At 36.5% G+C, this 23902-nt stretch overlaps 1 protein-coding gene across 4 annotated transcripts in view; it reads left to right on the forward strand.

Moving 5' to 3' along the window:
• Positions 1-204: 204 nt before the first annotated feature.
• LOC126377834 (uncharacterized) overlaps positions 205-23902 on the forward strand; it is a 36712-nt gene continuing 13014 nt past the window's right edge. For 3 of the 4 annotated variants that reach the window (XM_050025785.1, XM_050025787.1, XM_050025788.1), the window contains exons 1-8: positions 205-447; positions 13011-13135; positions 13939-14013; positions 18113-18226; positions 19070-19219; positions 19981-20067; positions 21431-21620; positions 22961-23077. In XM_050025785.1, coding sequence (XP_049881742.1) covers positions 13088-13135; positions 13939-14013; positions 18113-18226; positions 19070-19219; positions 19981-20067; positions 21431-21620; positions 22961-23077 — 781 coding nt within the window. In that variant the 5' untranslated portion in view covers positions 205-447; positions 13011-13087. The remainder of the gene's footprint in view (positions 448-13010; positions 13136-13938; positions 14014-18112; positions 18227-19069; positions 19220-19980; positions 20068-21430; positions 21621-22960; positions 23078-23902) is intronic. The other variant, XM_050025786.1, reaches the window with a different exon arrangement.

Here is a 23902-nt window from a genome sequence, read left to right on the forward strand (position 1 = left end):
TTTTGAAATTGCATTTCATAAATAAAGCACCTTTCCGCAATTTAAGGTTATTTAGATAAAGATAAATATTAATGTAATCAAATATGCAGTTCGTTTTTCTTCAGGATTTTGTATAACTAAATAAATAAAACAAGAGAAAGTGGGATCCTTGAGGAAAGTGGAAAATTACTCATTCATTATTCGAAATTAAAAAGTGTATGAGCTTGTCTATGGAATCACAGAACGGAATCTTGTAAAAGATTAGGCCATTTCATAAAACAAATGTATAGTAACTCGCAGAAAATATCTTCGGGACAGTTGTATTTATTTCAGCTTTGCATTTTATCGTAAATTGAATCGTGAGCCGCATCGTAGGTCCATTGAAAAGGATTCTTCTTCGACTCCTGCGGAAGGGTTAGCAGTCTCGATTCTGCAATAGAAAAGATTTGCATTGAGAGGAGACGTAAGGTAAACATCGATTTTATATTTTGTCTTATAACGTGATCGGGTGACTATATTCAATTTTAAAGCTTTCCAGACGCGTGAAGTGGTGTGTCGAGTGTTTATAATGTATTTTTAGTGCATCCTTGTACGAAATGAAAGTTTGACTTTTGCCACATATTCTTTTGAATGGCAGCTGACGGACGTACTTCTCGTTACGACAGTACGTACATAATGCTATATAAACCGTTCATTGAGTGTTTATTTGTAATATTTTGATCATTTTCGACCCCATCATGCGTTTGGGATGGCTTTTGGAAGTTTGTAGAAGAGGTGGCTTGATGATGTTTTTTTCCTTGGTAAAATGTCAAATCGTGAACTTGTCAAAGGTTGAGTCATTGTTGCGATCCGTGTATCAGCCCAAGTTATTGTCTAGGTCCAGATATTCTCTGCCTACCACAGTTGGAAGTTCTAACCTAAATTCTTATTGACACAAACATTTCTAATCAATATGTTACAGACATGTTTTCATGCTATACCCTACATGTAATTTTATTTGGCTGATGTTTTACTGAGAAAAGGGATTTGTCTTTGATCTTTTTGGTAATGAATCACAAAGAGAACAAAGTAATTACTGTCTTTATTTCCTACATTGTTCTTATAGGATATATGTTATTCTGAAATATATTTACAGAAGGTTTGCTATTGGAATATACAAAGACCTTCTTTTGCAGAACAACTTAAAGATAATTTTACTAAATTGCAAAATGCAATCTACTTAAGAATGTTAATATAAAAATGGGCAATTTCAATTTATTGATCTATCTTTGAAAGTAGGTTGATACATCTTACTTTACTACTTTTTTATATTCTAATATGATTGATAGTGGAATCCCACACTATCTATATACTATCTGTATTTAAATGAGAATCCCATTGGTACATTAGAAATACAATAAGATATTTTAAATTTAAAATAAATCACATGGTACTTGTTAAGTTTATTCCTTATAACAATATTATACTGTACATGATACATTACTATTTATAACAATGATTTACGACACATTTTCACTGTAACTTGTTACTAACTTCCTAGCTTCCTAGGACAAAGATAAATTATGAAATTCTGATTACTAAGACAAATTAAAGGTGACAAAAAATGTCTTCTTCTGACTACTTAAATTCTGTCACTTTCTTCTATGATGTCACAACATGCTTTTACATACAAATTTAGTAATATTGTGTTTTGATGTTTAGGAAAAAGTAACTTGATTTGACTAGTTGGGAACTACCCTATCATTTAAGTAGACTGATAGATTATTTTATCATGAGACTAAACAATTTTCCTTCTCTTCAAACAATCTTCTTTAAGCCTCCTAACACAGACTTTCCCAGTTTAAAGGGGGCTTGGGTTTAAAAGAAAATATTGTCTAAAACGAATAAAGATTTTATTTTATTTTATTATTATTATATTTTCTTCCTCTATTTTGTGAGTTGTGAGGTGGATTACCAACCTCATCAACCCTGGTGTCAGGGTTACTATTGAGCCAAAGGCCCCTGAAATGACTCAATTTTCCAACTCATGACAGTTTTCCTTGTAACTGTATCTTAGATGCACTTGAGGCATCAGCTATTTATTTCCTCAATTGTTCGGTATTCATAGCATTGTAAGATATTAATCTTAGCTTATAGGAAACATAGGCATGCATTATCACTGTTTACCAATAGGAAGTGGACAAGCAATGTTCATTAAATGAATTATTTAACGGAATTCTTTCATCAGATCTATTTCGAAAGTGGAGGGTCCAAAGTGGTGTCAGTATCGTAGTAAGTGGAATTTCATGGTCTCTATCTACCCCAACGGGAAATGGGCGTGATGTTATGTATGTGTGTGTAAATCTCAATGTTGTAAACAACAGGCATATTTTATCTTTAACTATGTCTCTAACCAATTTCACATTCACAGCCATAACTTCTTCTTCTACTTAAACATCTTCGTCTTCTACTTAAAATCTTATCCATCCTTATATACATAAGCTGACACTAGTTATTTGTATCATAGAATAAAGAATAATACTAGATAAAAAAACTCCACCCTCCATCTATTTGTATCGGGCGCCTACCTTATTCCATCTGGGTAAATGTCCGAAGTCGCTAAGGTGGAGAGTGTCCCGCCCGCACTTACGCTTTAGAAGGCACACGGTAAGGAGTGTCCGGAGACTCCATACAAAAATCTTGCTGTGTTCATCCCGGGTTGTGCCTGTACTTAGAGACCACAGATTTCTATTTCGATCTATATCCCGACACACTCCTTTCACCTCATGTACTCCAACACCTGAATGTTAATCAGAATAATAGGTAAATTACAATAAAATGATAACTGTTATAACATTTCACATTAATCAGTATAATACAATGCAAGTTTTGTTTATATTTATTGACAAACTTTATTTAGAACTGTATTTAGAACATCCAGTGCAAATGTTTAAGAAAATAAACTTATTTACCTACGCATTCAGCCCAACTTATTGACCATATTATTTATACTAAGCAAATAAGTTATTAGAAAAATATTACTCATATTGTAATAGTACATTTCTTACCATAAAACTTACTGTATCAAAAATAATAAAGGTAAATTAAGTATATAGGCTTCAGTTATCACGCGCGACGTATTTTAATCCTCCCTTTTCATTCATTTTGGCGGTGACTTCCGGAATGAAAACAACTTCTTAGTCTTAAACTATCTCCATATCAAATTACATCTAAATTGGTTCAGCAGTTTAAGTGTGAAAAGGTAACAGCCAGAGTTACTATCACCTTTATAATATTAGTGTGAATCATAAATCATTACCCACCTTTCACAGGGAAACGAATTAAAACGCGTCACATAGGTCAGGTGGAAGAAATCCCTTTGTTTGGAGATAAGCTTACCTGTACTGTCTGTTTTATTGTCTACAAATAATTTAATAAATAAAATCCAAACTAAACATTATCAATACAAATTGTATGTAAACAATGGTGTAGTGTATAAATCCTTTTATAGTCAGTTATCAATACCGAGACCATTATCTAAAACAAATTAGGTTACTGATATTAAGGTGAAAGTAAATAAACTTGTAGGAAAGTTGTTCCACTACACAACATTTACTTTACTATGCTGTAGTAGCCTGATAGTAGCGATTAGGTAATCAGAGTCCGCGGAACGAATGAAGTCCCACGGCGGCGCTAGTGTCGGAGTATCTGATGCATAGAGTCATGGTATAAGAAGACCAGGTATGCTCAATCCTACGACAAGCCGCCATTGCTAGCCCTTTGATGACGTAAGTGTTACCACTAAATTGGTATCTCCAACATTCCAAGGACGTAAATTTTATTATTGAAAATTAAGTGAATTACTGACTAATGTATTTAATTACTATTACTTGTCGTATATACAAAAATCATTAAAACTGGAAGTAAATCTTTTACTAAAAGTTAAAAATTTCCTTGCAAAGTAAATTAAAAACATTGATTGTGGGTAATTTATTTTTTACGAAATGGCAACGCAGGGTAGGATGATGTCAACTGGGCTAACCTTTGAGCATGCCTGGTCTTCTTATACCATGCATATAATGAGAAACTTTCCATGCAGCGTTCCTCAAAAACAATATAGATAGTGCTGTAAAGATCTTCCTTCGTTTAAACTTCTAATTTCATGGCTAACAGCCATGCATCTTTTATCTTTGTTTTTGTATATAAATGATGACCCTTTTTATTACACCCAAGCACAATTACATCTTTCACCCATCATTATTCTGATCAAAATAAAGAGAAGCAAAAGAATACTGTGATCCAAATATGTAGTAACTTTATTTTTATATATTATGCTAAAAAAAAAACAGCCTTGAGGATAGCAGTTACTGGACTGCACCTCTAAATAAATAAATACAACCACAAACTATCTGATAAAGACTTACAAGTCGATGGCAGATCGCAGTGAAAATATATATATATATACAAAATAGAAAGAAATACTGAAAATATATATATATATATATATATATATTTATTACACAGTATTTCTAAATATGTGTTGAGGTCATATTGGGGGGGGTTTGGACCATAAGCCCACCGCGCTGGTCCAGTGCGTGTTGGTGGGTCGCCAGAGCCTCTTTCGTTGAATAGCAGGATGTACCGCGTGCAGGCGAGGTTGGCTTGGGCTCCGAAAGGTGTCGTTTGGAGCCCCTTACATGCCCGTGAGACCCTGGAAGACCTGAACACCATGCTCGAGCATCTCAGTAACGCATCCCAACGAGTGGGTCTTAGCATGAACATGGCAAAGACAAAAATTATGGCCAACGACCATGTCGCACCCACTCCAGTTCAGGTTGGGAACGTTACACTCGAAGTTGTAGACCAGTACATTTACCTAGGACAAATAATCCAGTTAGGTAAGTCCAACTTCGAGAAAGAGATCTCTCGTCGGATCCAACTCGGATGGGCAGCGTTCGGGAAGCTGCGGAATATCTTCTCGTCCAGAATACCTCAGTGTCTCAAGACGAAAGTCTTTGACCAGTGCGTGTTGCCAGTGATGACCTACGGCAGTGAGACGTGGCCGCTTACTATGGGTCTCGTGAGGAGGCTCGGTGTCGCTCAGCGGGCAATGGAGAGAGCTATGCTCGGTATTTCCCTGCTGGATCGAATCAGAAATGAGGAGATCCGCAGGAGAACTAAAGTCACCGACATAGCTCGGAGAATTGCAAAGTTGAAGTGGCAGTGGGCAGGACACATAGCGAGGAGAACCGATGGCCGATGGGGCGGAAAGGTTCTGGAGTGGCGACCACGTGTCGGACGACGCTCAGTGGGTAGGCCCGCTACAAGGTGGACCGACGATCTGGTGAAGGTCGCGGGAAGCCGCTGGATGCGGGCAGCGCAGGACCGATCGTCGTGGAGATCCTTGGGGGAGGCCTATGCCCAGCAGTGGGCGTCATACGGCTGATGATGATGATGATTTCTAAATAATTACGTAGGCAACTAATGAGAAAATAGTTAATTATCATGTTAAAGCTGTACAACGCCTTCTGTATTGTTTTTGGTGAAGGTAGCCTGGAAAGTCCCCATTATTATGACTTGACATTTAGTTCCATGTTCCATTACAATCCGCTGGAATTGTTTCGTGCCACGTTTAGAGTACAGTTTATTTTCTATAACATAAATCTACATAAGAACTTATTTATGGATTACGCTGATATTATTACTAAACATACTCATAGTCATTCGTTGACTTATATTAAATAAAGAATTCAATTTACATTAAATATTATTACGGAATTCAATTACATTAAAATATATTATCAATTACAGGTCGTCAAAACTATAGACTCGACTTTGAGAGGTCGTAAACTAGGTTTATTATAAAAGAAAATTTATTTGCTATAAATATCCAATAACCAAATTCATATTTCTGTACCGTCGGTGAAAAGTAATACAACTCGAGTTGTATCACTTTTGAGTTATTAGCACACACTTCATGTTCAAAAAATTCTCTTTCTTTCTGTCTAATTCTCGTAACTGTAGCTATTATAAATACGGAGATAATTTTTGTGTTCAGTGATATAAGTACTGTTTGTGAAGGATTCATGTGTTATAACACGTGTAACATAATTCATCTTAACTTGCATTAAAGTGAAATGAAGATTTTCATTAAATATTTTGGTGTAAGTAAATGCAACTCAACATATATTAAAATACACGCAATCCTTGAATTCTCACGGTCCGTGTTTAATGATATAATTTTAGTTGTAACATCAAACACCAAATTTATTTTTTCGTGAAAAGTAATATAAATAAATATATATCAAAATATTTCAGAAAATACGATATTGGATATCAATAACGTGTCGTGTATAATAATACATACAAGTTCGATTCCATGCGCCACCAGTGTGTATCCTACGGTGACCTGCGCATAAACCTGTCTATGGGAAGACATTTTGTCTAGAGCCACAGCAAACCATATCTGATCCGCATTGCGAATGGGTATAGGTTAAGTTAGTACTTCAGACCAAACCGTGTTTTTTCTCTTTCTGCTATAGCCACCTTGTAGTACTTAATTACAGTACCTCAATAAGTTGTGGGTCCTGATCATGGCGTCGTTATCACCATGGCAGGGTTAGTCAAGAGGTATTTGAGATTTGTCATAACTGTCGTTAGTCTCCTTCCCTTAGCTCGAAGCATAGCTGTTTTATATAGTTTTCTTGATTACATGCAGGTTAAGCGGTGGCAGATTGAACGCTGCCTTCATTGCTAAGGAGGTTGTAGACGTGAAATAATGGCTTCAAATATTATCGAGCTCCAATTAATATGCAAGCCATTCAATACACGCTGGTTAGATCTTTGATGCAAGCGCCGGTAGTGGTATTTTTGAACCTACACAGCCGTAGATGATCGTACATACTTTTGGGTTTAAGGTCCTACTGGGATCCAGCTCGGCATCGGCAGCATCAGGATCTGCCACATCTTCTCAAGAGAAGATTACCAGTTTCTCAAACACGTTGAATGGTGTAAATTTGTCGAGCTTTCTCATTTTTATAAAGAGAATAACTACTCTGAACTCTTGAGCACCACCAGTAATATATTGTTTCTGTATTTTGATTACGTAAGAGAGAATAACGCACAGGACTGTGAAAAATGGAAAGAGGAAGGGGAGGCCTTTGCCCAGCAGTGGGATCTTGTAGGATAGATTAGATTAGAATAAATAATTGGCAACACCACGGGCGCAACCCCTTAATTAAATCAAGTCACAAAGTTTGTAAAAATCCCAGGAGGTATTTGAGCTTCTGAAAGGAGTTAGTTGGCTTACATAGTCAATAAAAGCACGCGTAATGGACCACTTGCGTTTATGCGGAAAACTGAGCCCATTCAAATAACATTACATATGGGAGATTCGAGTATTCTTTGAGTCAAGTCAGGGGCCTATGGCGGCTCAGTTATAACCCTGACACCAGGGTTGATGGGGTTGGTAATTCACCTCACAATCCACACGACAGAAGAAGAAGATGAGACATTTGCCCATACATGTTGTGCCGACCCCACCTAGAGTGAGATAAGGGCAGGAGGATGATGATGATATAGTGGGAAGTTTGCCCACTTCACAATAGTGGTCCATACGCGAAGATACGCGGAAAGTCCCCCAAGTGTGCTTACGTGTAGAGTTTTGCGGAAACGAGCTCATTTAACTTAACCATAACAGACCATGGTAAAGGTGATGAGACCTACCCTGAGGATAGCCCTGTGTAACCTATAGGTTTGGAGGTGAACCGATGATCTTCATTTTCACTACCTATTCTTATCGTCAACATTGATTTGACTCCGTTTATCGTTCTGTCAATGTTGCGGGCTACCATTAGACCGGGAATTTTGATAATTCGAAATATCGAATTTTACTTTACTTTAGGGAATTTTGATTGTGGAATGAGTTGTGATCTTTTAAATAGTTTCAGCGGGAAAGAAGTAACACTTACCGATTTGTGTGATTTTGGTTTAAAAGTACGTAGGTACATCACCTTTATCTCCAGGCCATACTGCCAGGCTAGCCCGAAACATTCCTAATGACCAGTCTTAATATGATTCCTCTTACCTTCATTTGTTAGGGGTGGAAATATTATCATAATTGATTTGTAAGATTTTGACTGCAAAAATGAACCAAAAGTGGTTTTGATTAGGGGCGTAGTGTAGTGGACTAAATGTGTTTGTAGGGGCAGCAGTGGTGGTTTTGACCGGTTATTTATGAGTTTTGAGAGTAAAATATAAATAAAAAAAAATATAATATCTTATTATCACCACCTTACACTATATATACGTGTACCATCTTTATATGTATTTATTATTACTAGAAATTGGTAAAAACATGTATCATTTTACACAATAAAACCGAAAAAATAAGTCATGTTAAACCACTTGACACAAATTCGTTATAGTTTATCGTTTGTGTCAATTGATATAAGTTACGTTTCTTTACTTTTTGAAGAAAATAAATATAATTTTGCCTTTCTACAACTTTATGAAATAAACTTTCTTCCAAGACATTTTGTTTTTTGTAGAATAAGACTGTAAAATTATTAATTGAAATATGATATATCAACGATGACTTTTGTATAGTTATGTGTGTAAAAAGGTATAAGTAGACTTGTATCAATTTACACAGTATAAAAGTTGGTGTCATCTGATACAAGTAATTTATTTTGATCCTCTACCATTTCTGTTTAGGTTCTAAATATAAGTAAATATTAGAAAAGAAACCTTCCATCATTACCTATCGACACATCTAACTTCTGTTCCATTATTCCTTATAAGTCGCGAGCTAGAATATTTTTAACTTTAAACTCGATTTTCTCAAAACTTGAATTTTGGACTTGTATTACTTTTCACCGACGGTACAGATTTATCCTCTTTATTGTTAAGGAAACCAAATATACATAGAAACACGTCGGTAATCCCCATCAGGGTAGGCAAAGTGACAAGCAAGTTGTCAGAATTTGTAGTCACTTTTGAAAACAATTTAAAAATATGAATATTGCGATCGTATAGAGATAGGCTAGCGATCTAAGTTAGTCATCAGCAAACCATACATAAAAAAATATAAACAAAATATTTTGAATTAAGAAGCTATGAAAGTTCTAGATTAAATTCAACTTGTTTACACGCTAAACACAGTGACGTAATAATGGCGATTCATAACAATATGAACTTGGATTGATCAGCTGTTTATCTGTAAATGTTTGGGACACCTTGCCGATAATATAATTATCACTTTATTTTTAAATATTGTCTTAGTCCACAAATAATAATGTAGTTTATAACAAAAGAGCAAAGGTAGAAAGGTTGCATTATATATATCATTACATTATTGTGAAAACCTCGTAAGCGAATTTTTGCAAGTCACTTTCTGATTTGATTTTTGTCAACAAAACCTGGTTATGGACATGTTAGTTTCAATAAAGAAATAATTAAGGAATACTACTTACTTGGTTACTTTATATACTTTTTTAGTTTAAACTCAAGTAGTATTTTTAATTTATTTTGTTGATTGTAACTTGAAAGTCTTGGGCGGAAGGCAAGAGGGAAACCACTGCCTTATTTTTCCCTAAAAAAGTAGTATGGAGAATGCTACACCGACAAGAGCGTGGCTCTTAAATTAGTGATGATGAACTTGAAATTACTTGTGATTTGGGACGAAGAATAACTTGAATAGTGATATGGGACAAAACTTCGCGACGTACGATGAAAAATCTGATAATAGCGTGTGCGGTTCGATGTTTAGTTGAAGGAAATCAATCACATCATTCTTTGTATCTGAATATGTACCTTCAGTAGTATAAACTAAAATCAGATCCCTTTTTGATTTAATATAATCACTTATTTCTTCAAGCACTTACTTGATATCAATTTGTTTTTACATTTCATTGTTGTTTACATAATATTTGTGAATAATTTACATAAAATACTTCAGGGGATTATACAATATACATACATATACACAAACAGTCTGTTACAGTAATAATAATAAACAAATCTATGTAAAGTATTATCATGTTATCATTTCTTAATTCAGTTCAAGTTTTATCAAGTTTATCATTATTTATCTTGGAGTGTGTAGTGACGGTATGCCGATAAGTAAATGTTGCCATTACAATATTGATTATCGTCTAATTTCCCACGCAAAAACCGCGACCTCTAAATGTATCAAAATTGTCGAACCTCGAAATTCATCTCAAAAGTATATAATGCATGTACCTACAATATTGTTTATTATTAAGTGGTTGAAAGTTGTCTTTTGATAAGTTGTGGTTCTGGCCACCCCATTTAGGTTTACGTGTGTGGGTTTCTGCATTTATATCTAATGATATATATGCGTGCCTTTAGATGTAATGTAAAACGCGATCACATCTAACGCATGTCAACGGTTGATAAAGATAAGCCAAGAATGTGACAAGGTGTTTATTTCTATTGTAGTTATTAGTATTATTAAAAATTTAACAAATTATTATTACGGTGGCACGAACAAGCTGGGGACAGGGAGGAGTGGAAGAAGGGAAGAGAGGTCTTTGCCCTGCAGTGGGACATTGAGGGCTATTAATAATTTACTTTTGATAAATATTGACTTTTTATTAAAAGAAAAAATATAGTTGTATAGGCGTAAGGGTCAAAAGTGTTATCAACTATACATGTATTGTCCGATCAAAATAAACTTAATTTAATAAGGAAATAAAACACTTTTTTATACATATACTTGTCTTATAAAAAACAAAACAGTTGCGAGTTTTTGTTCAACAAAACAAGTTTTTTTTTTTAATATGGAATAACATTAAGAATTAAAAACCCACTGTAAAATGACATTTTTTTTTGTTTTTAATATTTTGCTGGTAAACTTTACGAGACGAACATTTTCTTATTTTAAGTTTACAAAATTGACTCATCATTGCATATAACCTAAAATAAAAATAAAACTAACTTTTAGCATAGAAGTAACTGTTGGCCTCAGCATATGATGCCTTTCTAATATCGCTTGTTACATAACACTCATCTATGGTTGCACTGACCATACATAACTTTTATACTTCACTGGGCAAATTACATATTGTGCATATTAGGATTGTATGATTCAATCATTTTGATGCTAGTAAAACATTACAGGAATTATTAATATTTTTGTATTTTAATACTAATATATTTTAATAATAATATTACTGTCCAGAAAATATATTAATAATTTTGTAGTTAAGCTTAAATATATTAAAATGAATATATAACAAGCAGTATCACGCCTGTATTCTAAAGGCAGTCAAAACATAATTCTAGTCTGAATTGTAGATCACTGTTATTGCTGTCACTGTATTAAATTTATTGTTATTATTACTGTTACTGTATTAAATGCACTATTTGAGATTGCGCGCTCCACTATAGACCACATTGCTGCTTAAGACCAGCCTGGATGGTAGTCAAACGCACTCAAATCTTTTAATAAAAATATAAAAAGTCAAGTATAAAAACCCAACCTTTGACAAGTATAATTGATAATCACGAAAAATCTTTAGGTTAACTGTAAATCCCAAACTTGTACATATTTATGCTGAAGTCGAAACTAGTTTTCTTGCTTCTTTAAAACATTATTCTGTCATAGTACTTCATCACCGTTAATTTAAGAGCATGAACATGGTCTTCTCGGTGTAGCCTTCTCCATTCTTGTTATCAAAGGCTTCTTGGCCCAGTCCTCTCTTTCATATAATGTTTTTAATAAATTCGTTGTATCTTATTAAGTGTCCAATCGTCTTGCCTCTTCTGTCCTCAGTAACTCTCAATATTTGCCTCTTTTCCCTTACGCTTACTAGCACTTCCTCATTAGTAACTCTTTCTGTCCAATTTATTCTTTTCATCCTCCTCCAACGACACATTTCAAAGACTTCGAGTCTCTCTCTGTCATAGTAGCTAACAGTAAGTATTATTAAAATAATACCTTTGTCTTCATTACAGTATTCTGACTGTCTAAAACAATTTAACTGTTATATCAATGACATTCGTACGCTATCTATTTGATTGAAGATACGATTTTTTAGTAGTCTTCATACAAATATTGATTGATCAAGGTTTTGTTTCTAGTTATATTTGTTTGTCCTCATTGTCTGTTTAGGGACGATTAATTAAGGCGTGTGAATAAGATTAAATTCCTCATACACGCAAACATTAGAATTTCAACGTCATTAGGAACATTTCCTCTTGATTTTGAATCCCGACTGGGTCTGTCAACCACCGAATTCGATTTTGTGAGTTTGAATTCATGTTTGGGGTCTTATAGTTGAAATCACGGTGAGGTGGTTTCCGGGATTTGTGGCCGCCTTGCCCCCTATTACACGGGACTTAAACTCTTGCGACCGAGATTTCTAGCCTTAATAGTTGAACAATGGGGTATGGATTTTAAAAGGATATTCAGTCTTACGATTATAAACATAACTGGCGAGGAGAGGGTGTATAATGTATAATGGGTGTTAGTGACATCGTAACGAATACTAAGGGGGATGATTCAGACCATGATTCTGAGTTAATATCAAGTGGAATTTTCCGTCGCAAAATTCATAATTTTTTTTTAGTTTTTTTTTTAATTTCAATTCTATACTTTTGCGATCGAAAATTCCACTTGATATTAAATCAGAATAATGACTCCATCATCCCTCTCAGTATTCGTTACGATGTCACTTACACCCCGTACAAGTACATACAGAGAGCCATAGAAGTAGGTATGGGTGTTAGTGATACTGTAACGAATACTGAAGGGGATGATTCAGACCATGATACTGAGTTGATATCAAGTGGAATTTCCTGTCGGAAAATTCATGAAAGTTTTTGTATTTTTTTTTAATATTTTCAGTTCCATACTTTTGCGACGAAAAATTCCACATGATATCAACTCAGTATCATGGCCTGAATCATCCCTCAAAGTTTTCGTTACGATGTCACTAACGCCCTGTATACTATACCTCTGCCTTTGGGGTACAGGCGTGTTATGTGCTTATTTTGTGTTCTACATAATAGTGTTTGATTGTCGACAGGTTACGGTAGAGGTATATCTAGTGTAAGCTGACGTAGTTTCGCTGGGAGGAGGTTACCATTCACTCGTCGGACTAACATGTCAGTGCTGAATCAGAGCGGAGAAGAGCAGGTAATGACAACTGATGTTAGTGTTGCCATTACAAGGAGCCGGTAAAAAGAAAAAAATATATAGTATGAGTTTGTCATAGCTCAAATTAAAAAAAATGGTAAATTAAAACTAGAATAATTATTTATTTAAGTTGTAGTGTTTATTTATGTAAGTTTTTACCTTGTAAGGTATTTTTTGGCCGCCTTTTTCTGCTCTGGCAACAAATGTTTATCATAGTCTTGAAGACATGTTTATTACTTTATTAGAGTTCTGCTACTAATAAAATACCTACCACAAGAAATTGTACCAGAACCTCTTTTAATGTAGGTAATAAATGTTTTTATTAGTGTAGTAACATCCACATAAGAAGTGGCCAATTGGAAAAGAGAAATTCATCAGTGTTGCCAGTTAAGCTAGTACAATTCTATACTTTAAAGTGTTCTTGTTTTTAAATTGATATATTTATTTATATAACAATCAATGATACCCATAATCAGGTCAGTCAATAAATAGTACTTACATCAAAATAAGTTACATTTCTTTTAAACTATAAGAATCAGAATAATTTCCGAATGAGAGTCATTTATGAAACGTAATTATCATAGATAAACTTGTAGAAGGTGAATTTTTCATTTTTGAATCTACGTCATTTCGCATGGTGTTACTGCTGAGTAGAAGAAATGATAAGAAACTCAACAGCAGATTAGGATACAGTAGGAATAGTTCAATATAAAAGGACGCCACACACAAAAACAAGGCAATAACATCACATAAAATTTTCACAGAACAAGATTACTATCATGGGTTTGTGTAACAGTTGTTATTTGTTATGTTTTCAGGTGGAATGTCCCCTGTGTATGGAGCCCCTGGAGGTGGACGATCTCCACTTCTACCCGTGCACATGTGGATACCAAGTATGTATACTTCTTTTTGTGGTAATTTTTCCACGCAAAGATACGACCCTGACGACCCGATAGGTACCTGCGGACTTATAACCATAGAGACGTACTTAATTTAACGCGTAAACGTTTTATAATAAACTTTTTCTATTCTATTCTATAGACGGCCGAACACCTCGCGACAAAAGACCCCAAACCCGCACTTTGTACGCGTTCGTACGAATTTGCATCGTATGTACTGTGTCGTGTGTACGAATACTGATCTATGACGAACAACTCGTACACAGTGTCCATAGTGCTGGGAAGATAGGTATTGTTCCTGTGTGTACGTAACTTTGTTTGTACGAGACAAATTCCCAACTAGTTAAATCGGTTACTTTTTACTAAACGTCAAAACACGAAATTACTATGGATGTTTATATGAAAATCACACTGCCTCTGTCATAGAAAAAAGTTATAAAATGTCGGACTTATTATTACGCTTTTCTTGATTAATAGAAAAAAGAAGAAAATGTTTTTCGTCAGTTTTAGATCTGTCTTTATTTAGAAGAATCAGACTTTCATAATTTATCTTGAATCTAGACACGACCGAATTCGTACGAAAGCGCGACCGATGTGTATCCGGATTTTTTGCTCTTAGCACAGTAATTATGTAGTAAACACCCCCCTCCCCACCCCTTTGTTTTTACGTGACTTATTGTAGATTTGCCGCAGATGGCATTAACTACTTGGCCGGACAAATGGGGAGCGCTGAAGGCTCTCACCCGGAAGCCGACCCCCCCCCCCGAGCAGCAAATTGTATGTTATTAAGTCGTTAAAGATCACTGAGTGTTTACGCGTTAAATTAAGTAAGTCTTTACTCTTACTTCGTTTTGAAGGTTGCGTGTTCAAATCATATCGGGGTCACCAATTTCGTGCATTGAGAATCGCAGTCTTGATGGTGTTCTCGAAGGTATTGAGTGATGATGGTGGCTCTGACTCAAACGGCAAACGGCTTGGTGTATTTTCTACATAGTTATATTTTCTTATAAATTGTTAGAAAACAAAAGGTATAGTCAAGCGGACAAGTTACAACTCGTTGCGTGCGCGTTCGAAGAGTCCTCTACATATATCAAACAGAAAACGTCCAGAAAAAGAAATTTTAAAAGGAACGTTCGGAAATTAACAAAATAATATTATTACGTCATGAATATTAAAAATTAACTTTCAAAATTATTACCATAGATAAATATCTAATCTAAATAAATACGAGAGCGTAATTCGCTACATGTTGTTTATAATTTTGTCAGTGTTATGATGAAGGCTTGAGTTCTCATAACCCAAGTCGGATGACAATAGACGCAATAAAATCATCCGTTAAACCGATTAATGATCATCACTCAATGTTCACTTTTTGTCAACTTTTTATATTGAGATAGCGCCTCGACATCCAAAGGTAAACCTGCGAAGGTAAACAATGGACCGATTAGAACAATGGAGAGACTAAGTTAATCAATTTTATGAATTCGCGATTGTTGAAACCCGTATCATATAGGGAAAAGACTTCGGGCGTTTTCGCACTAGTGCGATTCTTATCCGATTCGACTCATCATCACTTGAGAGTAATTAAGAGTTATTGAAGACAGAAGAGGCAAGATGATTGGACACTTATAAAGACACGACGAATTTATTAAAAACATCATAGAAGGGAAGAGAGGAAGGGGAAGAACGTTTTTACAATAAAAAAACAGATAATATTTTAAATTTGTCAGAGCATAAATTTAAAGCTCACGTGAAGCTTACTTTATGTAAAAAAGCTTATTATAAGATTAATGATTACCTAAATGATAAAAATGTCTGGTATTGAATGTGTTCCTCTAGTTATTAAATAACTAGTTATTAAAAGATGTGTTGCTGTTGCAGTTTCTTGTCATTTCTTCTCCTCAGCCATAACACCTTGCGAAATGACGTAAATTCAAAAATGTTACATTGACCTTCAACAAGTTTATCCATGATAATTACGTTGAATAAATGATTCTGATTCTGGTCAAGAAGATCCTCCTCCCCCTCGCAACCCACACGATAGAAGAAGAGTCCTAAGGTAACCGATATTTCATTGTATAGGCAGTTCTGAATCTCCTTTTAAATATGTATACCTTTATACAAAAACGCAAATTTTAACATTGTTGAAATTACCTAATTGGTACTCATTTGAATGAAGATTATTTCAGTATACAGGTTATCTTGCCCATATAATTTACATTTTAACAAAAGAGAAAACTACATTACATACAATAATTAACGCATCATACATAACATAACAAATACTATATTGCACAAACGGGAAATACAAAACAAATGAGAAATTGAAAGAGTAATAGGCGGCCTTATTGCTAAGTGGCAATCTCTTCTTAACCTTTAAGTATACAAGATATTTCACATCACTAATTTAAGAGCCACGCTCTTGTCATTCTCCATACTACTTTTTTAGGGAAAAATAAGACGGTGGTTTCCCTCTTGCCTTCCGCCCAAGATAACAAGACATTTGACAAAATATTTAATATTATATAACAGCCTCCGTGGTCTAGTGGTTAGAGCGTTAGGCTCACGATCTGGAGGTCCGGGTTCGATTCCCGATGGGGACATTGTCGAAATCACTTTGTGATGCTGTCCTTTGTTTGGTAAGGACTTTTCAGGCTTGAATCAATTGATTGTCCGAAAAAGTAAGATGATTCCGTGCTTCGGAGGGCACGTTAAGCCGTTGGTCCCGGCTACTAGCCGTAAAAACACCTCCACCAACCCGCAGTGGAGCAGCGTGGTGGAGTATGCTCCATACACCCTCCGGTTGATTGAGGGGAGGCCTGTGCCCAGCAGTGGGACGTATATAGGCTGTTTATGTATATAATATCGTCCATAAGTTGCAAACACTTAATTGTATAAGTTATGTACGCCGTAATTATCATATATATTAGTCACAATACCGTAACCTTATAAATGTAAAATGTTTAAATATATATGATGTGGTTGTACTTTATAAATAAATAAATAAATAAATAAAAACAATTGCTGAGTGTTGAAATGTATGCGTTTTGTCAAATAGTGAGTCATTCATTACCGCATTCGCCGTCAAACAGCACAGGTGACAGACCTAATTATCTCAATTGAAGCCCGTGTCGTTCGTTCGTTCAGCATTTGAATTTAAGCTTTTTCTATCGTGTGGGTTAAAGGGAATCGCAGTGAGTTAAGAAACCACTCAGCATCATCATACTGTAAGCAAATAGACTCACATTCGCTAAGGAGTTTTAAAAAAAGCGTCTGAACTGTGTTTTAAATACGTATACATTGAATTATGTAGATAGTATAAGCTCTTTTCTCAAATAAAGATGTTATGCCTCTTCTTTGTCCATCCCTCTTCCCAGTTCAGCTGGGGTCGGGTCTCCTTACACGTCTGCGCCAGAGAACTCTACTCTGTTCTGGCTTGTCTCTGTACTCAGATTTTCCAATCGAATCTCTTTCTGGAGAGTTGACAACCAGGTAGAAGGCGGTCCACCTCTTCCACGCGGTCGATCAGGTATGTTTAAGGCCTTCTTGACGGAGTGGTCGTCTTCGCGTCTCAGGATATGGCTATACCATCGCAACCGGCTTTACAAAAAAAGATGTTATATGCCTATTCAAATAAAGTGCAACACCGTTATACGCAGTCGCTTGTGACAAGATGCGCCGCGTACACTTTCACAGAGATTGGTTGTCCATTTTATCATACGAGATATATGTAAGAACCTTATTAACCTACTCTATACTGGCCCCGATTCCTGCAGACACCTAATTTTATTTTAAGTTATACCCGTCATTTTTTTATACGCCGAAAAGGAAAGGCACGGATGATTGTCAACAAGTTAATTTTAAAATGAATGAATAGACATCTCCCTGGTATGCAATCCGTTTGACGTACTGTCTACTTAATACTGTCGGGTTATTGGCCGATGTAAAATTTTATGCCTGTCGACTACCCGTCCCTTTCTTTTTTAACGGATAAAAAAATGACAGGTGTAACTTAAAATAAAATTAGATGACGTCTGCAAGAATTAGCACCATTATTTAAAACGTGGTTTAAAGTCAATCTCTTTCATTGCAGATATGCCGGTTTTGTTGGAATCGCATCCGGGAAGGAGAGAACGGGCTCTGCCCAGCGTGTCGGAAGGCCTACCCGGAGAACCCGGCAGACTTCACTCCGCTCAGTCAGGAGCAGGTTTGTGAATTTTACTGTTCGTTATACACCTTTCTTTAACCCTTTACCGCATACAGACCCATATTAGGTACACATGCGTATTGTACCATATTTGGCCAGTCAATACTTCGTTATTGCATGTTGTACCAAATATGATACACTGATATTATTGGAACTTTTCTCAGCTTTCCAAGTGTTTTTTTCTTTTAATTTTCCAATGTTGTAAAAAGTACATTTTACCTAGTAAATGTGGTAAAGAGTTAAAGGTCTAATAACATGTGTCATCATTTATATTCAAAAACAAAGATAAAAGATTCATGTCTGTTATCCATGAAGTTTTACGGTTAAATGATGGCAACTCTACAGAGTTGCGCTGTACACAGCGCCATCTATATGTTTCGAATGTAGTTGGAAGACCCTCATTTCTGTTCCGCGTCTATTTTGTTCGTTTATAAAATGTTTTACATTAATTTGTGGCAGCTTGTAATCTTATTGTGATATAAAGGGTATTAGTGACACAGTAACAAAAACTTTGGGGGATGATTCAGACTATGATTCCGAGTAGATATCAAGTGGATTTTCCTGTCGGAAAATTCGTAATATGGCGTTCAACATATCTTAATTAGCCTATACGATCCCACTGCTGGGCAAAGGCCTCCCCTTGGTTTTTCCACTCCTCTCGACTTTGCGCGATCTCTGGCCAATCCTGGCCGCACGGGTCGTTACTCACTGGATACCTCAGGGCGGCCTTAGAAGTCGAGGGAGACCGCGTAAAAGATGGTGTGACGACCTCAATGCTTATCGGTCCAACATATTGATAAATCTTTTTACTATCTTTCTAATAATGAATTGGTATGTGATCAGGTGGCAGCAATAAAAACGGAGAAGAAGGCCCGCGAGCAGAAGCGGCGGAACAAGACGCTGGAGTCGCGGCGGGCGCTCGCCAACGTGCGCGTCGTGCAGAACAACCTCGTGTTCGTGGTCGGATTGCCCGTGCGCCTCGCAGACCCCGAGGTACATAACACAATTAACACATAAAAACTCACGACTATTCGCTACAGCGCCATCAAGCGGTTACAGTTAGGCAAAACACGAAATGACTAGCATTTGTATAAATAAACACACTTCTTCTATCGTGTGGGTTGTGAGTTTGATTACCAACACCCATCAACCACCACAACAACGAACCGGGATAGATATTTAGGAGTCGCCGTCGCCGGATACGGTTTGGACGACATGATGATGATGATGATTAGGGATGTAATCTTCTACCGTGTGTCACCAACCCTGGTAGATAGATGTACTTTTTCTATCGTGTGGGTTGTGAGGTTGATTACCAACACCCATCAACCCTGGTGTCAGGGTTACTATTGAGCCGCCAAAGGCCCTTGACATGGCTCATGTAACGACTACTTACTTATATCAGTAAGTAGTAACCGGGCCATCGACTTAACATGCCTTCCGAAGCACGGATCATCTTACTTTCGGACAATCAGGTGATCAGCCAAACCAAAGTAGAGACCACAAAGTAGTTTTTGTGATAAGTCCCCACCGGGAATCGAACCCGGGACCTCCGGATCGTGAGCCCAACGCTCAAACCACTGGATCATGGAGGCCGTTAATAATAATAAACACACTGAAAAACACATAGGATTGATTGCACATTGAAAAACGTGATAAAATGTCGCCTTTTTTATTACGTTTTTTTTTTATTAAAATTCAAAAAGTTAGTTAAATTATTTTTTTCTAACAGAATTTGTAATTTTTCATTTCAGATCCTCAAACGGCAGGAGTACTTTGGCAAATATGGCAAAATTCACAAAGTAGTTATAAACCAAAGTACCACATATGCAGGCTCACAGGTAAATGTAAATATTATTTACTTATATTAAGCTAAGCACTATGTTAAGGACGAAGTTACAGTGCTAATTCCTCTTGCCCCCATCTAATTTTATTTTAAATTACACCTATCATTTTCTTATCCACTGAAAAGAAAACGGACGGCTGAAAAACATTGAAAGCTGTTAATTTTAAAATGAAACCCGTTTGACGTGTGCTATCAACTTAATTCTGTTGGGTTATCGGCCAATGTACATTTTTTAGAGGGTTGTTTTAGATTTGTGCCTAAAATTGAAGTGTGTTCCATAAATTTCATGGCTGTCGATTAGCGTCCTTTTTTATTTCGGCGGATAAGAAAATGACAGGTATAACTTAAAATAAAATTAGATGTTGTTACTGAAATTAGCACCATTATACAACATAACATAAATAAATACTCATCATTAATTAAAGAGCCACGCTCTTGTCGGTGTAGCATTCTCCATGCTACTGTTTAGGGTAAAATAGGGCAGTGGTTTCTCTGTTTGACGCGAGTGGGATGACGCCCAGAGAAGTCTTATTTCAAAGCCTTACTAGGACTCCTGTCCTCCGCCTCTGAATAGTACTGACAGTTACTGCTGCCCTCTGTCAGGTTCCAGGTTACAGTCCCTGTGACTTGTCCCTTCAGTCCTCCGTTGCCGTACCGATGGCTCCCGTTTCTGCATCTGCAACCGTTGAGATTAAGCCGTTAAGAGAGGGCAAGGGTTCTATCCGAAAATTGCCCCAGTGGAGGGCAGAGAAGATGACTCTGCCCCCCTGGAGCCGGGTTTAACGGTCTTGTACTGTGTAACATAAATAGTGATTCGGTGGGCACGTTGTGCCGTATGGTCCCGGCTATTAGCCGTAAACAACTTACTTACTACTATTACTTATTTACTTTTTATTTTCTCTCTTCTAACTTTAATTTGCACAACTCTCTGATATCATATTAACTAGTTTAGTCAGTTTAGTGGAAACCTGTAATTAGTTTGCAACTGTTATGTCTGTTGTCTACTTTCTGTATTTTATAACTGTTACATAAATAAACTCACGCCTATTTCCCACCGGGGTAAGCAGAGACTATAGAATTCCATTTGCTTCGATCCTGACACACTTCTCTTGCTTCCTCCACATTCATCAATCGCTTCATACACGCACAACTGTAACTGTTGGTTTTTCCCGGGTGAGAGCCTTCAGCGCTCCCCATTTGTCCGGCCAAGTAGTTAATGCCATCTGCGGCAAATCTACAATAAGTCACGTCAAAAAAAAATGTTGGTTTTCCTTAAATAAAATAAATAAAAAACACCTCCACCAACTCGCAGTGGAGCAGCGTGGTGGAGTAGTATTTTAAGTTAAGTTCTCTTGCAGGGTCCGTCGGCGTCAGCGTACGTGACGTACGTGTCCCCGGCGGACGCGCTGCGGGCAATCCAGGGCGTGAACAACGTTACCCTGGACGGCCGGGTCCTCAAGGGATCGCTGGGCACCACCAAGTACTGCGCCAACTTCATGAAGAACCAGCCCTGCCCCAAGCCCGACTGCATGTATCTGCACGAGCTAGGTAATACAAACAACCAGGGCGTCTACGAAGACCATATTGTTGCTATTCATCTAAGAAAGCAATATTGCTATTTGACATTTATTGGACATTGCGCACTTACTTTTTATAACATAACATAACAAATACTTTTATTGCACAAACAGGAAAAAACAAAATACAAAACAAAAGAGAAATAGACAAATATACGCAAAGATATATAGATATAGAGATATATAAATTTTTATATACGCAAATGTCAAATTGCAATATTGCTCTTTAGATGAATGAGGTGCTTTCCAGCCTAAGTTCCCCAAAAAAAAGGTAGCAACGTAATTCTATATATAATGTGATCCAAATCATAGAATAAGGAATGATACTACGTATACGTAGAACGGCAACTCTCCGCTCCCCACCAGCGGCTGAGCTAGGTTTACCTCACCCCCTCGAACATAGTTTAGACTTGAATCGTATGGTGTCAGACGTCACACACACAGATGCGCGTGTACGATAATGTCAATGTGTGGTGTCTGTGTAAAATGAGATTGTTTGTATGAAGTGTCCGGGGTGTGTCCAAATATCAAGCAACAATTATTTTTATATATTATGCTTCTGTCAGTATATTGTATTTTGGAATAATTATGTTACCAAGTAATGAGAAAATAGGTAAAGCTATATTGATTTTGGTAAACGTAGCCTGGAAAGTCCCATATTGTGCCGCCGATATCCCCTAGCTCATATATTCAATATTCTTTATTTGCATACCATGACGGTGTACAGTCATGAGCAATATAATGTACCCACATTAGGACTCTGTCGCACTAACATTTTTGACATTTAGTGAAACTTACAGTTCAATTTGTCAAAAAAGTTAATGTGACATGGTACCAAAGTGTATACATATTAATGCTCGTGACAGTACAAGTTTGTAAGTCACATATGAGTTGAGGAGCTCGGTGGCGCAGCGGTAAACGCGCTCGGTCTGCGATTGTTGAAGTTAAGCAACTTTCGCAAAGGCCGGTCATAGGATGGGTGACCCCAAAAAAGAAAGTTTTCATCTCGAGCTCCTCCGTGCTTCGGAAGGCACGTTAAGCCGTTGGTCCCGGCTGCATTAGCAGTCGTTAATAACCACCAATCCGCAATGGGCCCGCGTGGTGGTTTAAGGCCCGGTCTCCCTATCCATCCATAGGGAAGGCCCGTGCCCCAACAGTGGGGACGTTAATGGGCTGGTGATGGTGGATATGAGTATCACATCATAGACCCTTTCGGGCACAACAAAATTGAAGTTTAAAATAGAGAAGGAAGCTTTTCATAATAGTAACATCAGTATCACACACACTTATGATTGTGGTTGTATGGTGCAGGTGATCCGAAGGCGTCGTTCACTAAGGAAGAGATGCACGCGGGGCTGCACCAGGTGTACGAGCGGAAGCTTCACAACCAGCTGCTGGCCTCGCAGCGAGACTCTAACAATAGTTCAGGTAATATGAAAAACATGTAGATAGTTAAAGACATCTATTTGGTCAACAGACATACAAAAAACTGGCTGTGACATAAGGACGGACGGACAGACAGACATAACGAATCCATAAGGGTTCCGTTTTTTGCTTTTTACCTATGGATCCCTAAAAATTAAAATATTAGATACAGAAACATATGTATTTGTACACGGTGTCCCGGAAAAAGAGAATCGCGTAGAAGACTGGATTATTTTCCGGGTGCCGAGTTGGTTCTCTATTTTTACGCATAATTTTGTATGTAATCATTTACCATTGCATAATGTTACTTGTCCTATTATTAGTTACGCATAGTATTAATTTTTCTTTTTAAGCATAATTTTGAAACTCAACTACCATAAGCATAATAATTAATGACAATAATGACATATAAGCATAAGTAACACACTTTTATTCACACTTTTATTAAAGCACACTTTTATTCTAAAAAAGAATTATGGATACCTATTTATATGCGAATCAATTTTATACCAACAAATATTAGTCCAAAAATAAGTTATACCTAACAAACCAGTATTCTTAGATGTTATTATGGGAAAGTACTATTATGCTTAAAAACGTTATGCGAAAAGGATTATGATAATTAAAATTATGACAAAACCATTTATGCATTTTAAGGGAATCCCTGCCGAGTTACTTATTACAAACGCATACCTCCGCCCTACCCATTTTTAATTAAAATATGAACTACTTTTCAATAAAATACTTGATTACAAATAGGCTACTTGACAACCTAGTCAAATGAGATACATTTTACGAAACGTCAAAACGAAAGTTTTTTGGAGTTTG

Source organism: Pectinophora gossypiella, chromosome 24, assembly GCF_024362695.1.
Source record: "Pectinophora gossypiella chromosome 24, ilPecGoss1.1, whole genome shotgun sequence".
NCBI lineage: Eukaryota > Metazoa > Arthropoda > Insecta > Lepidoptera > Gelechiidae > Pectinophora > Pectinophora gossypiella.